Source organism: Cherax quadricarinatus, chromosome 48, assembly GCF_038502225.1.
Source record: "Cherax quadricarinatus isolate ZL_2023a chromosome 48, ASM3850222v1, whole genome shotgun sequence".
Classification (NCBI taxonomy): domain Eukaryota; kingdom Metazoa; phylum Arthropoda; class Malacostraca; order Decapoda; family Parastacidae; genus Cherax; species Cherax quadricarinatus.
Window position 1 is genome coordinate 6,892,376 of NC_091339.1, and position 16,539 is coordinate 6,908,914.

Sequence of the window (16,539 nt, forward strand, 5' to 3'; positions counted from 1 at the left end):
CCATAGATCTACATCATGAGCCAGCTCAACTGGAATAATCTAATTGACTTAAAATGGGAGTCAAAGTCGGCAAAGTCGCTGATGCGTAAATATTGCTGACACGTCAAAATTCGCGAGAGCATAATTTAGTCAATTTTCCATCAAATTTCATACTTTTTGTTTTATTACCTTCAGAAAAAGATTCTCTACCGTTTCATAAGAAGAAGAAAATAAAATTATTTTTTGAAAATTCTTGGATACTGGTGCACCTTTTGAAATTTGGCCTCTGAACTCTGAAAGGGTTAACACTCCCCTTTTAAGAGGAAAGTGATGCTGACCCAAAGTTTAGTGGGTTTGAGATGGATGTGGCCACAAGTGGTCAAGGAAATATCCAAAACCTCAATAATAACCCATGTGCAACATTTGTGCAACATCCTTTCATTTCTGATACCACTGGTAGTGTTATCCTGCCAGAATGTCCTATAACATATGCCCTAATGAGAAATGCTTCTAGAAAAATGTGTAATATGCATTTGGCCGGCCAGCCAGTAAGGAGAAACGCTTTTGAAATGTGTAATATGCATTTGGCTGGCCAGCCGGCCAGTAAGTAAATAAGTAAGGAGAAACGCTTCTGGAACATGTAACATGCATTTGGCCAGCCGACCGGCCAGTAAGTAAGGAGAAACACTTCTGGAACATGTGTAATATGCATTTGGCAAGTCAGCCAGTAGGTAAGGAGAAATGCTTCAGAAACATGTGTAATACACATTTGTCTAGGTGCTGGACAGTGCTCCTACACTTCCTGCAGACTTGGAAGACCAAGTGTTTAGGGACTTCAAAATTTTAAAAGTGAAGTTCTTGCCTCCTAACACCACTCCTCTCCTCCAACCCATGGACCAGCAGGTCATTTCTAGCTTCAATAAACTACACAAAAGCAGTGTTTGAAAAGTGCTTTGAAGTGACCTCTGACACTCAGTTGACCCTAAGAGGTCATTTCTAACTTCAGTAAACTACACAAAAGCAGTGTTTGAAAAGTGCTTTGAAGTGACCTCTGACACTCAGTTGACCCTAAGAGACTTCTGGAAAGATCACTTCACTATCCTCAATTGCATAAGCTTTATAGGTAAGGCTTGGGAGGGAGTGACTTCCAGGACTTTGAACTCTGCTTGGAGAAAATTGTGGCCAGTTTGTGTCCAAGAGAGGGATTTTGAAGGGTTTGAGGCTGACCCTGACCTTGCCAACCCTGTGGACTAGTCTATTGTGGCACTAGGGAAGTCCCTGGGGTTGGAGGTGAGTGGCAAGGATGTGGAAGAGTTGGTGGAGGACCACAGGGAAGAGCTAACCACTGAAGAGCTGCAAGACCTTCAACTTGAACAGCAACAGACTGCAGCTGAGGAACTTGCTTCAGAGGAGGAGGAAGAGGGAGTGAAGGAAGTGCCTTCATCAGAGATTAAAGCGGTGTGTCCACTGTGGACTAGGCTGCAAGCTTTTGTAGAGAAACACCACCCTGACCAAGCTGAAACAAGCCATATCTGCAACATGTTCAGTGACAAAACCCCGTCCCACTTCAGGGAAATCTTAAAGAGATGCCAGAAACGGAGCACTCTTGACAGTTATTTTGTGTGACAGGGGTCCAGTGACTCTCAAGCTGGTCCTAGTGGCATTTAAAAGACAAAGAAGGGTAGTAACCCCAGAGAAGGCTTTGCTACCTAAAGTCTTTATGGAGGGGGATTCCCCTTCCAAACACTAACTCCTCCCTCTTTACTCCTCCCTTCAATAAAGGTATGTAATACATGTACTTATATAATTGTTAAAAAAATTATTTTGTGAATATTTTTGTCTGGAACGGATTAATTGTATTTCCATTAATTCTTATGGGAAATATTTTGGTTCGGCCGTTTCGGTTTTAGGTCGACCTTCTGGAATGGATTATGGCTGATAACTGAGGATGCACTGTATAAAAATATTTGATAGCTTTAGTAGTACTTGTCAAAAATACTGCACATGCTATTGATATTGGAAATGTGCTGTAAAATAAAATTTCTCTGTTTCCATATCAAATAAGACATTATTTGCACAAATAACCCATACATAAGAGGGAAAAGCTTTTGCAACCATTTATAAGTCACTGTGTGACTTGTAATGGTCCAAGTCAGACCGAAATGTAGTCATAAGCTTCTCTCTCCTATGTGTGGGTTATATATGTATTATTCCAGTCATGGTATTATGCTTTTTTTTTTTTATTCTTTGAAAGACATTACGTATTTATAAACTGACTGTTTAGTTATCCACATTTTTTAACATCAGTTATTTCACACATATGTATGCATATTATAGTTTTGCTTATAATTGTCTTTATTTTCAGGCAGCGGCAGCAGTTTTTATTGATAAGGATGACCAAAGCACTCGATGGTTAAATGACATTGCAGCCAAAAAGCTGTTAGAGCCTCATTCACTTAGTGATATACAAGGTAACTCACCAGCTATATATATGTCAAGTTTGAAATTAAGGCTGTAGAAATCATGATCTTGTTGCTGTTTACAAGTGCACCACCAATTTTCCAGGATAACGGATTTTCTGTAGGTAGTAGGTTGGTAGACAGCAGCTGCCCAGGGAGGTACTACCGTCCTGCCAAGTGAGTGTAAAACGGAAATCTGTAATTGTTTTACATGATTGTAGGATTGCTGGTGTCTTTTTTCTGTCTCATAAACATGCAAGATTTCAGGTACGTCTTGCTACTTCTACTTACACTTAGGTCACACTACACATACATGTACAAGCATATATATACACACCCCTCTGGATTTTCTTCTATTTTCTTTCTAATTCTTGTTCTTGTTTATTTCCTCTTCTCTCCATGGGGAAGTGGAACAGAATTCTTCCTCTGTAAGCCATGCATGTTGCAAGAGGTGACTAAAATGCCGGGAGCAAGGGGCTAGTAACCCCTTCTCCTGTATAAATTACTAAATTTAAAAAGAGAAACTGTGTTTTTCTTTTTGGGCCACCCTGCCTCGGTGGGATACGGCCGGTTTGTTGAAAGAAGAAGAATGGATTTTCCGACATAACGATCTATAAAATACTGAGGAGCTGACAAGGTGGACAGGGCCAGAATGTTTCATAGATTGAAGACAGGAACAAGGGGACACAACTGAAAGTTGAAAATTTAGAGGAGTCATAGGGATGTAAGGAAATATTTCTTCAGCTTTAGAGTTGTCGGGAAGTGGAACAATCTGGAGAGTGCATTAGTGGAGGCAGGATCCATACATAACTTTAAGAGGAGGTACAATAAGGCTCTTGGAGCATGGAGAGAGTGGACCTAGTAGCTACTAGCAAAGAGGTGGGGCCAGGAGCTGTGACTTGACCCCTGCAATCACATAAGTGAGTGCATATAGATGAGTACCCTTGTTTCCAAATTTTTGCCAGATTATTCATTTTGCCTGACCAGCAGAGGTCACATAATTCAACAATACACTACTCACCCACTAATTATACACCTTATATACCTCTTATCTCTCTAAAGCACCATGGTGTATTAATTATTGTCCTTACAAAGAATATGACAGTACTGTTGTTCCTGAAGTGGCAAATTTTAGAATTTTACTGAAACTGTAAAGCTAATCTTTTTAAAAATTTCATCCAAGATAAGTTTTCATTTGCTTTGATCCTTCCCTGTTTAATTTTTCATGAGTCACATAAAGATATACTAACTCTTATACTGTCATGACGGTACGTTGTTCTAGCCCTTTAATTAATTCACCTGACAACTTGATTAACTTTTCAGTAATATTAAGAGCCATAAGATGAGGGGTATATTGTCAGGCACTTAAAATCGAGTTCCTGTGAAAGTATGTTAAAATCATTAAACAGAAACCACAAATACATTTATTCTCAAAGCATTATAAGCATACAATTAAATATCCTTAATCCTGGGTGCTTGGGAAAGAGTTTTCTAAGATTATTAATTTTTTCCGGTCCAACGATTTTAATCACTTTAACATTCGTATTGTGACATGCAGTGTATCTATTTTTTTAACCCTTTCACTGTCTGTCACATGGATCTGTCATGAGCTCATCTCACTCAGATAAACTGTGAAAGGTAAATTTTGGCCTAGATATAAGAGAATGGGTCACAATGTAAAGAAAAATCATGCATAATGCTGTGGATGGTGGGAAAAGAAAAACTCTGACCTTGTGTTTGGTTTAACCCTTTCACTGACTATGCTGTAATGCTATGGCTTTGAGGTCACTGTCAGTGCTGTAATACTACACCATGAGCTTGGCTCACTCAGATGAGCTGTGAGCGGTAAATTTGGGCTTAGATATGAGAGAATGGGTCTGTGTGGTAAGTGTGCACCTTATAAAAAAATCCTGCAGTACGCAGTGCATAAAGAGAAAAAAACTTACTGTGTTTTTGGTTTAAAACAGCAACTTTGCAGTGTATTTTTGTATGCTTTTTATGGTTGTATTCTTGGTTTCTTGGTGTCATTTGTTAGAAAGAAAGATATGTTACAGAAATAGATGATTTTGATTGGTTTTAGGACTGAAAATAGCTTGAAATTGAGCTCAAAGTAGCAGAAATGTTCGATTTTTGCTGATGTTCAAGAGTAAACAGATCATGTCACTTATCCAATACACGTCCAACTGGTGTGTCTAATATGCATTCACAAATGCGCTGATATTATTTATACACTTACAGTAGGGCCCCACTTATACAGCAGGTGAAGTTCCAGGCTACCACCGGAAAGTGGACATCACCGGAGAGCAGAACATTTTTTCCACTTATAAATGCATATAAATGCCAGATAACAAGTTTACAATAACATATATTAAGTTAACAATAGAACTAAGCATTAACAAATATAAAAAGTAAAATACACACACAGTACACTCATTACTTACCTTAAAATATTTGTACGTAGTCTTAATGTAGGGTGAGAGGTGAGTAGTATTTATTTGTAGGAAGTCAGGTGTAGTTTGATTTTTGCCAATTTTCCTGAGGATGGGTAAGGCTCTCCTGTCTGTTTTATGGGTTTTTACTAAGTCTGATTCAATTATTGGGGTGCCATAAACTACGACCAATCATTCCTGGTCATATTTTATTATCAGAAATAGGGTAAATCTTTGATTTTTTGTGTGATGAATTCAAAATGGATGGCAAGTGTAATATAGAACAGGCCTGGAGACATGATTAATGAATAGTATAGAAAATGTTGTTTTAGTTTCTGGAATGTCCAGTATTTATTTTGGACCCTCTTTAAATTCAAATTTTTTTAATTCTGTTTAAAATTGGCCAAATCACTAATTTCTGTGTACATACTATATTTGGTAGCTGATTTAGTTGAATGGGCAGTTTCTTGTGCTCAAGCAATAGAACAGATGACATACTAGTGAAATACCTAAGAATTTGTTAGAATGGAACAGTGGAATTGGCTTAAAATAGTACATAGTGGGCAAAATTGCTGATGCATAAATTGTGCCGAGACCACGATAACTTTGTGTCTGTGTAATCTCGAAAGTTTTCCATCAGATTTCGTACTTTTGGTGTCATACCTTCAGAAAAAGATTCCTTACCATTTCAGAAGATTTTTTTTTTGAAGTGGATACTGAGAGCAATATTAATTTCAGGGGTTGGATCAGTGAAGGGGTTAAATTGGAATTTGTTGAAAATAATGTAAAATTTGTAATTCTAATCATTGATTGGGCATTTCAAAATGTATGATATATGCCACCTAATTTTGTAACAGTTGTATACTTTTGTACAGTGAAATTTTGCTTCTTTATGCCCATGACTTTTCAGCAGTTCTTTATGTATTGTCTAGGTAAAGTTAGTCGCATCACCTTTGCATATTCCTGTATTGTATAGTATGATGTCCCTTGGGAAGCAGTTAATGTTAGTGTTTTATTGTCTCTGTTAAAGAAACTGAGTGTTAGCTTAAAGTCAGTGTTTTGTCTGCTATATAGTAATCATTTTTTATTTTTTTTTGTAGGAAGTCAGTACTCCTGTGTGGTGATCCCTCATAGTCCTGGTGCAAGTGAGGACTTAGCAACATGTGAAGCACTAGGAAACATTCTCAGTCAGTGCCTGGCAGAGAAAAGTAAGTTTATGTTGCTACAGACATACTTATTATGCTATATTTTGGTAAGTGCTGTCAAGTATAGTATTGGACTATAGTTTATTAGAGGCCTCTTCTTGCCTGCTGTTAAACTGTTCATGCTAGTAGTGGGAAAATATACCTTTGATATACCTTTGAAGAGTTTCGAGAGTTTATCTACTCTCTGAAGTTTGGAAGTTCAGTGGTACCTCGGTGTATGTCCGCTTTGGAATAAGTCCAACTTGGTATACATCCTGTTTGGACGCGAAAATTTTTGCTTGGTATACGACCTTTGTTTGGAATATGACTCACATGCTAGAACTTGTATGGGTCAAAATGAGTCACGACACCACGTGATACCCTTGTTTACCTCTCTCTCGAGACAAAGCCATGACTGCCCACTAGCGTCAGTATGCCCGTTGCTACCATTCAGTGAACAACCCGCTCTGTAACTCTCTGTGAAGAAGAGATAGAGGAAGCCCCTACTTCATTAACCTGTTAACTGTCCAAACGTAGATCTATGTTCTCTTGCTCAGCACTCCAAATACAGTGGACCCCCGCATAACGATCACCTCCCAATGCGACCAATTATGTAAGTGTATTTATGTAAGTGCATTTGTACGTGTATGTTTGGGGGTCTGAAATGGACTAATCTACTTCACAATATTCCTTATGGGAACAAATTCGGTCAGTACTGGCACCTGAATATACTTCTGGAATGAAAAAATATCGTTAACCGGGGGTCCACTGTATTTTGAAAAAAAAAAAAAATAGAAATAAAGATTGCATTTTTGTATGTGACGTAGGATAAAAAAAATTTTTAGGGTCGGTACGCGCTGAAATATGAGCCTGCGAAGTTGACCCTGATGCTCATCTGATGGCAATATGGAGTCTTGCCGCTTGCAGAATTGTTGCCGATATACCTTTTTTTTCTCACTTTCATAATACAGGTCCACCATCACAAATCCGGCAATCAGTTATTCGGTTCCTTCAGTTATTCGGCACTAATTTTGGCTAGCATAATTTTAAATTTCCAGGGCCGCCACACCAACCTGCTGGTACCGTTAGGTGGCGCTATTTGCTGCATAAGTCATTCTAATTTCTTTTTCTCCATTTATTGTTATAACCTGCTTACTTTTAGCCCTAGCCATGGTTCCATTGAATAAAAGAAATGGTTTTCATTATGTGAAGCACCAACACAGTACGTACATAGTCCATTAGATAAGGTGGCTTTGAAGCCACTGTCGGTTGCCATGAGCTCAGTCTCGTGATGCTGGAGAATATGCTTTATTATTATGCTAATATCAACATTACAGCTTATTTGCCTATCACAGTTGACCTAATATGACATAATAAACAATATAAATAACATAAAACATGTTAAATACTCCAGAATAAATAATATTTGGCATAATATTGAGTAGTTCGACGGAGGTATGAAGAGGATATGGTATACAAATACCATTCTCCTATCCCTGTCTTGGGGGCTTATATTAGAGAAAATGGAGTGTAGCACAGGGCTAACTGATATACACTCGTATTGCACCATAAACCTGAAACAAAAAAGTTATTTTCTCTATGTAGATTATCACACATAGCAGCATATGTGTAGAGAACCTAGAATAACCCAAAAAAGTCAACATGGCTTATTTCTAGTACCTGGCTTGGGTTAGCCATATATAATTTTTGGTAAATATTTGATTCCCAGCCAGGGTAGAAACATTAGGCGTGTTTCTTTACAACTGTTGTCTATATTTACCCATCAGTAAATGGGTACCTGGGTGTTAGCCGACTAGTGTGGGCGTTATCCTGGGACACTGACCTAATTTTCTTGAAATACTCTGCATAACAAGTGGCTTTCTATATAGTAGCATGTCACTGATGTCAGCTAGGCCTGTATACCTTGTAAATGTACGTGTAGTAAATAAAGATATTATTATTATTATTATTATTTTCTCAATTGTTTGTTGGGTTATCTTATTGAAACTTGGGCAATGTGTGATGGAAAGATACTTCTTAATGTACACCAAAAATGAAAGAAATCAGACCATAAATAGCGGAGTTCACTTCTCAGCCATTAGCGGCCACTTAGCAGTATATTTTTGTATGGTTTTTATGATTATATTCTCGTTTTTTTGGTCTCATTTGATAGAATGAAAGATATATTATAGCACACTCCACCAATATTCAAAACTCTAAACCTACTCACAATACAAAACATCCATACTTATTACTGCACCTACTACATACATAGAACACTTAACTCTGACATAAACCCTCCCTTCAAACATCTCCTTACCAACCTCAACAGAACACATGACCATAACACAAGACACAGATCACTCTTTGATGTTCCTCGTGTCCGTCGCACGCTATGCAAGAACTCGATGCACATAAAAGGCCCTAAAATCTGGAATTCATTACCTGTGAATATAAAAGAAACACTGTCTGTTTATAAATACAAGTCTCTTCTCAAAAATCACTTACTCACCCACAACTAAATAAATACTGAATAATTGTATCTCATAAATTGTATCTCATATATGTATCTCATTATTGTATTATTGTATCATTATTGTTTTTGTAATACTCATTTGTGCTTGTTATCTGTTTACAATAATGTTTTACCACTGAATACTTCATTGCTTAGTTAATCTTAAGTTAATTTTAAGCCTGCCCGTAATGCTATGCATTCAAGCGGCTTTGGCATGCTGCATTTAACTGTATTCTTTTGTACTTCACTGTATCATGTTCAAATTAATAAATAAATAAATAGATATGATTTTGATTGCTTTCATGACGAAAAGTACCGAAATTGCGCTCACAGTAGCGAAAATGTTCTATTCTTTAGTGAAGCTCAAGAGTAAACAAATGACATCACCGTCCAATGCCTGTCCACCTGCCAGTCCAAATTCCAATACGGAGTCAAGAATGGGTTGACATTATTTATACAATTATTACAATAATGCAGTAGTCTGCATAACAGTAAATCTTCTATCTTTTTGTGAATAAAATTTCCAAATGGTAAGCAAGAGGAATATGAGGGGCCTGTAGCACTGACTAATGAACAGAGAAAATGTTATTTTAGTGCCAGGAATGTCTGCATTGTTTATTCTGGACTCTATTTTGAAATTGGCATCTGTTGAAATTTGTGTGAAATTGGCCAAATTGCCAATTTCTGATCACTTTATTGGGTAGTTGAAATAAGTGAATGGGCGGTTTCTTGTACTCAGTCGACAGACTAGGAGTAAATAAGTAAGTTTATTCAGGTATACACAAATACAGTTACATAGATTATCATACATAGCAGCGTATGTATAGACAAAGTGACTTATTTCCAGTACCTGGCTTGGGCTTGTCATACATGATTTTTGGTAAATATTTTTTTTTCTCAGTTGTTTGTTGGGCTATCTCATTGAAACTTGGGCAATGTATGATGGAAAGATGCTTCTTAACGTACAACAAAAATAAAAAAGACGGACGATAAATAAGGGAGTTCACTTCTCAGTCATTAGCTGCCTCTTTGCGGTATATTTTTGCATGGTTTTTATGGTTGAATTCTTGATTTTTGGTTTCATTTGATAGAATGGAAGATATATTACAGAAATAGACATAATTTTGATTGATTTCATGACGAAAAGTACCTTGAAATTGAGCTCAAAGTAGCGGAAATGTTCGATTTTTGCCGATGTTCAATGAACTTTGTGTAAGTCAAGTTGGTTAATTTTATTAAGTTATTACAAAAAAAAAGTTATTTTTAGATGGTAGTTTACTCATTTTGTAATAAAGAGTTCGGGATACATAAATACACAAAATATTTATCATTTTAATTCCATATAAAAATAATCTTTAATATTATATAAAACACACAATCTTTGGTCTAGAGGTATTTGAACATACACATGTTACAATAATAAATTATTAGCATCTAAAATAATAAATAATAATTAATGACACTACACACAGGGTACAACTTTCTTAGACACTACTGTGTCATATATCTATGCTAAAATAATAAATTATAAATAACATTTGTACAATAATAAATAATCAACTGCATTCTTCGTGTCTCACGACACCCTTATGACACTGTGTCACACGACACTTATCCATGGTGTGTTGTGACGCTCCTTCTCAACTGTGTCACTTGACACCCTTTCCTCCGTGTAATGACGCTCCTGCTCAACCGTTTCACTAGGCACCCTTTTCTCTGTGTCACACGACACTCCTACTCTCCGTGTCACACGACACCCTTTTCTCTGCGTCATACACAATATCTCTACTGTGTCACAATCTTGACACCCTTGTCTCTGCGTCGCACACTATCACCCACAGCGTCTTTCTTCTCAGAGGCCAGTCACATGACACTATTCAATGTACACTACAACCTGATCATCTTCAATGTCACACGGCACTCTTTTCTCAGTGTTCCACTACGGTCCTATAGTATATCTCAGTGTTACACTCCATCATACTTCCTTAACCCTTTGAGGGTCGACAGGCCCTCTCCAAAACTCGTTCTCAGGGTCGGCCAAATTTAAAAAAAAAAAAATTATTTTCTCTTATGAAAAGATAGAGAATCTTTTCCCGATCATAAAGACACCAAAAGTTTGAAATTTGATAGAAAACTTACGGAATTATGCTCTCGCAAAGTTAGCGGTCTCGGCGATGTTTACGCATCGGCGATTTTGCCCACTTTGAGCCCCATTTTCGGCCAATTTCACTGTACTAGTCGACAAAAAACATGAATATTTCGATAGAACTCCATTTTTTCTATCGAATGGGTGCAAGAAACCACTCATTTATGAAATTCTACTATCCAGTACAGTGGTCAGAATTTAGCAATTTTGCCAATTTCACACAAATTTCAAAAGATGCCAATTTCCGAATAGGGTCCAGAATAAACAAGAAAGACATTCCTGGCACTAAAATGACATTTCCTCTAGTCATTAGTCATGTCTCAAGGCCCCTCTTATATTCTTTTGCTTTCCACTTTGAATTTTTATTTTCACAAAAAATATAAGATTTACTGTTATGCAGACTACTGCATTAGTGTAAAAAATGGTATAAATATTATTGGTGCACTTGTGAAAGAATATTAGACTCACCAGTTGACGTGTATTGCACGCTTGGCACGATTTGTTTACTTTTGAAGTTTGGCAAAAATCGAACATTTCTGCTACTTTGAGCTCAATTTCAAGGCACCTTTCTTTGTAAAACCAGTCAAAATCATCTCAATTTCTGTAATATGTATTCCATTCTATAAAATGAAACCAAGAAAACTAGAATACAACAATAAATACCATACGAAAATACACTGCAAAGTCGCTGATTTATTAAAAAAAATGGTAATAGTTTTTTTTTCTCATTATGCACTGTGTGCTGCAGGATTTTTTTAGACTGTGCACACTGACCACATAGACCCATTCTTTCATATGAAGGCCTACCAGCTTTCTCCCACTAGATTTGAGGCCGCTAGAATTTATGAGTACTAGTACGTCAAAAACCCCTACGCGTAAGACGTACTAGTACGACGAAAACCCTCAAAGGGTTAAGTGTCACACTACGTTCCCAGCCTAGTTCAGTGTCACACTCCAACCTTTTCTTCATGTAGTGTCCCACTAAAACAGCATCAGATGACTCGGCCCACAGTTGACCAGCGTAGGCGGTGAGTCCGCAGACATCACCCGTCATGTAAATACTCTCTGAGGCCAGTAGAAGTACACCGTAAGATGGTCTGGTGAGTACTGTCTACCGCCTTCAAGACCAGTTGACACACCGCAAGGTGGTCCGGTTAATTACTAGCAGAACACCATGCTGCGAGCTCACTGAATGCGGCCGTCAAGTAACTGAGGCCATCAGACTCGGTGAGCTGCAGTGAGCGGTTCTTCTAAAATCAGTAGAAGCCAGTAGAATACTCTCTACTGCCAGTAGATGTGTACCATTAGGTGTTCTGGTAATTACTGCTTCTAAGGCCAGCTCAGCAGTCCCCACATAGGGTTTGATGACGTACCCTTGGTACTGCCGGCTGGCAGGTTAACAATTTAACCGCTAGTTTGGCAGGGGGCTGTCACATAAGTGTATTCTAACCTAACCACTCTGTAATCCTGCAAACTCAGTAATCCGGCACACTACAGGTCCCAATGATGCCGGATTTGTGATGGAGGACCTGTACCTTACATAATTTTTATGTTCTGATAATTACTATTTATAGTGGTTCTTGTGATTTGATAGCCAATCTCTGTTCTGATACTAATGTTAGGTACTGAAATAGTACTCAAATATTCACAAACACAGTGAGAGGTGAATATTTTCACCTACCTTAGTCACATACTATTGTCTAGAAATATGTATCCAATGTTTTGGATAGGGAGTATATATATATAATAATAATAATAATAATAATAATAATAATTTCCCTTGAAGGATCATGTAAGAGTGTCACTCGTCTTATCTTGTCTTATCACTCCACTACTGATAATGGTGACATGTGATGAGCGTGGTCTTATCTTACCATCCCACTAATGACAGTGGTGACATTTGATGAGCATCCTCTTATCTCGTCTTATCACCCCGCTAATGACAGTGGTGACATTTGATGAGTCTTCCTTTTATTTATTTTCACTGTTTCACATAAACATGTCTGTGTCTGTCTAACTTTTTGCCTATCTAGCTCTCTGTGTATCTGTCCAGCTCTGTCTGTCTGTCTAGCTCTGTGTATCTGTCTAGCTCTCTGTCTGTCTGTGTGTCTTTCTGTCTGCCTGTGTGTTTGTCTGCTTGTCTCTCTTGTCTCAGAGAGTTGCTCATGAACCAACTGATATTACAAGCGATCACTATCTACAAACACAGTGTAGCAACTTGTCTGGATTTTTTGGGTTATCTTAGGTAATTTACTCTATGTATAATTGTATTTATGCATGTGTTCCTGTGAGATAGAGACAGAGAGATAGACAGAGATACAGACAGACATTTGGAGATAGAGACAACCAATTAGCCAGCCAGCTGGATAGGTGGCCAACCAAGAGGCCAGCCAGCCACCAGCCATCCAGGTGGCCAGCCAGGAGGTCAGCCAGCCACCAGCCAGCCAGGTGGCCAGCCAGCCTGCCGAAATTACAGCCAGAATTGTTTCTTTTTACTTAGGGCATAGGTTATAGGACATTCTGGCAGGATGACACTTTCCTCTTGAAAAGGGAGTGTTAACAAAATGTGATATCAGAGAATCCTTGGTGTTTGCCATGCTGTTTGCTCTAACTGGCACTTAATTGAATTAGTGCTCCCACAAGGTACTATGTTGTCCCAAATTTTTTTAATAGTGCACACAACGAGGGTTAAGACCCATTCTGTGCTGACCAGGCATCTTAGGCCAATCGTGCCAAATTTGGAGGCAGGAAAAATAAAACGTAGATCTACATTTGGAGCGCTAGCGGTAAGAACGTAGATATACGTTTGGACAGTTAATGGGTTAATCAAGGAAATCTTTGCCAAATGGATGGACGTCAAAAACTTTGCAGAGAAGTACCACCCCAACAAAGCTCAAACAAGCCATAATGGCATTGTCTCGAATGACCAGACAATGTCACATTTCAAAAACATCCTAAGGAAAAGGCAGAAGCTAAGTTCTTTGGACAGATATTTAGTAAAAGTCAAACCTGGTGAGCTTCAACCAGGTCCATATAGGTAAAAAGATACAGAAAAGAGAAGGGGACTCTCCTGCCAAACAACATTTCCTCCTCCTCCCTTCTCAACACTGTCCTGGTACGCACTCAACTCTTTTCAGCAAAGTAAAGTGAGGTTAACCCTTTGAGGGTCGACAGGTCCTCTCAGAGACTCGTTCTCAGGGTCAGCCAAATTTAAAAAAAAAAAAATTGTTTTTTTATGAAAAAAAAATAGTTTTTTTTTTTAAATATTATAGGCTAAACAAAAATTTTTTACCATCAATACTTACCGAGATATGGAGGCGTGAAGTTGATGAAAAAGGGGGAAAATGTGGCAACATCGCCGACTGCCGTTTCCCGGTATTCTTTTATTTACTTTCTTATGTACTAATTTCTATTATTTTTTAATTTTTCCTTTTCCAAATACTTTTATGGCCTGTGAGACCAATATGATCAGTATTTTGTAAGTTTTTTTTTTTTTCAATACTACACAATAAGGGCATAAACACTGTTGTCATTGTTTTGTTTATAAAAAATATTTATACAAACAAATGATATGAAATGTTGTTTATTACTATTTTTCTATATTCTATATACACATATACAATCACAGGGAATGTTTCTAGAAGTTCTGCAGCCTGTTTACCTGGAGTTTACCTGGAGAGAGTTCCGGGGGTCAACGCCCCCGCGGCCCGGTCTGTGACCAGGCCTCATGTGGAAGTCTGAAACATGGTGTCATGCACAGTAGTGTTTTACACTCCTCACACATAAAACGAGTGTCTCTGCATTGTTGTGGGCATTTTTTGCATGTGCACACACACAACACCTCTTCTAAGCCTTTTACTTGAAAGCAGTAGCAGGCAGTTTTACCAGGAAGTGATCACCATGCTTCAGACGAGAAGGTAGTTGTTGATAATGTGGTGGGCGGTCTATTGCAGGTGTTCTTCCTTGGTACTTATTTATTTATTTATTTATTTATTTATTTATTTATAATTTGAGCACACTTACAGAGGTACAAAAAAAAATACAGATAAGAGCAGCATGCCAAAGCCACTTATACTATGCATAGCATTACGGGCTGGCTTAAAATTAACTTAAGATTAACTAAGCAATGATGAAATCAGTGAAAAACATTAATGTAAACTGATTACTATAAAGCACAAGTGAGTATTACAAAGACAGGTCATATGGTTGCATGCATTGTTGTAAATTCAGTAGAATGGAGTATTCTGTTAGGTAGTGAATTTAAAAAATAATAAAGTTAGATTGGGTTTTAGGTTTAACATTTATGTGATATAATTGTGAGAAACATTTAAGATATACAATTTATAAGGTTCAGTTATTCAGTATTTATTTGGTTTTGGGTGAGTAAGTGATCTTTGAGAAGAGACTTGAATTTATAAACAGGTAGTGTTTCTTTTATATTTACAGGTAATGAATTCCAGATTTTAGGGCCTTTTATGTGCATTGAGTTTTTGCATAGCGTGAGATGGACACGAGGAATATCAAAGAGTGATCTGTGCCTTGTGTTATGGTCATGTGTTCTGTTGAGGTTGGCAAGGAGATGTTTGAGGGGAGGGTTAATATCAGAGTTGAGTGTTCTATGTATGTAATAGGTGCAGTAATAAGTATGGATGTTTTGTATGGTGAGTAGGTTGAGTGTATTGAATATTGGTGGAGTGTGCTGCCTGTAGTGAGAATTTGTTATCATTCTAACTGCAGCCTTTTGTTGGGTAATTAGTGGTCTGAGATGGTTACTTGTTGTTGAGCCCCATGCACAAATTCCATAGGTGAGATAGGGGTAAATAAGAGAGTGATATAGGGCCAGGAGGGCTGACTGTGGAGCATAGTACCGTATCTTCGATAGTATGCCTACAGTCTTGGAAATTTTCTTAGAAATTTGTTGTATATGTGTATGAAATTTGAGTCTATTATCAAGGTGGATTCCTAAGAATTTTCCCTCTGTTAGCTTTGTGATAGGTGATCCGTTTATCATTATGTTAAGAGGGACATCTGTAGCTCTGTTACCAAACTGAATGAAGTAGGTTTTGTCAATGTTTAGTGTAAGTTTGTTAGTACTCATCCAGGTAGATATTTTCTGTAATTCGGTATTTACAGTATTGGCTAGCGTGACTGGGCTCGGGTGGGAGAAGACGTATGTTGTGTCATCAGCAAATAGTGTGGGTTTGAGTAATTGAGAAGCATTTGGTAGGTCATTTATGTATAGGAGAAAGAGAAGAGGGCCAAGGACACTTCCCTGTGGGACACCAACTGTAATTGGTTGTGCAGAAGAGTTTGCCCCATTTGCGTACACATATTGGCTTCTGTTGCTGAGGTATGACTTGAGGTAGTTGAGGGAGTGCCCTCTTATACCATAGTGTGATAATTTTACGTGGAGCAAGTCATGGTCAACTGTATCAAAAGCTTTACGTAAGTCAATGAAGATCCCCAGTGGGACTTCTTTTTTCTCTATTGCAGTGTATATATGTTCTAGCATGTGTATAATAGCATCATTAGTATTTTTATTAGGCCTGAATCCAAATTGGCAGGGGTTGAGTATGTTTTGGGAGATAAGGTAGGAGTAGATTCGTTTATGAATTAATTTTTCGAAGATTTTTGAGAGAGGGTGTAAGTTGGATATTGGCCTATAGTTATTCAACTCTGTTTGGTCTCCTCCTTTGTGGATCGGGGTGACCCTTGCTATTTTGAGTACTGTAGGGAAGGTGGAGGATTCAATGGATTTGTTAAAGAGTGTTGCAATGATTGGTGATAGCACTTGTGACACTTTTTTGTATATAAAGGGTGGTAAGGT

At 37.8% G+C, this 16,539-nt stretch overlaps 1 protein-coding gene across 2 annotated transcripts in view; it reads left to right on the top strand.

Annotated features, from left to right (window-relative positions):
• Window positions 1-16,539, top strand: part of LOC128696143 (glutamine amidotransferase-like class 1 domain-containing protein 1) — a 108,056-nt gene that overhangs the window by 26,015 nt on the left and 65,502 nt on the right. For both annotated transcript variants that reach the window (XM_053787265.2, XM_070094842.1), the window contains exons 3-4: window positions 2,345-2,450; window positions 5,968-6,075. In XM_053787265.2, coding sequence (XP_053643240.1) covers window positions 2,345-2,450; window positions 5,968-6,075 — 214 coding nt within the window. The remainder of the gene's footprint in view (window positions 1-2,344; window positions 2,451-5,967; window positions 6,076-16,539) is intronic.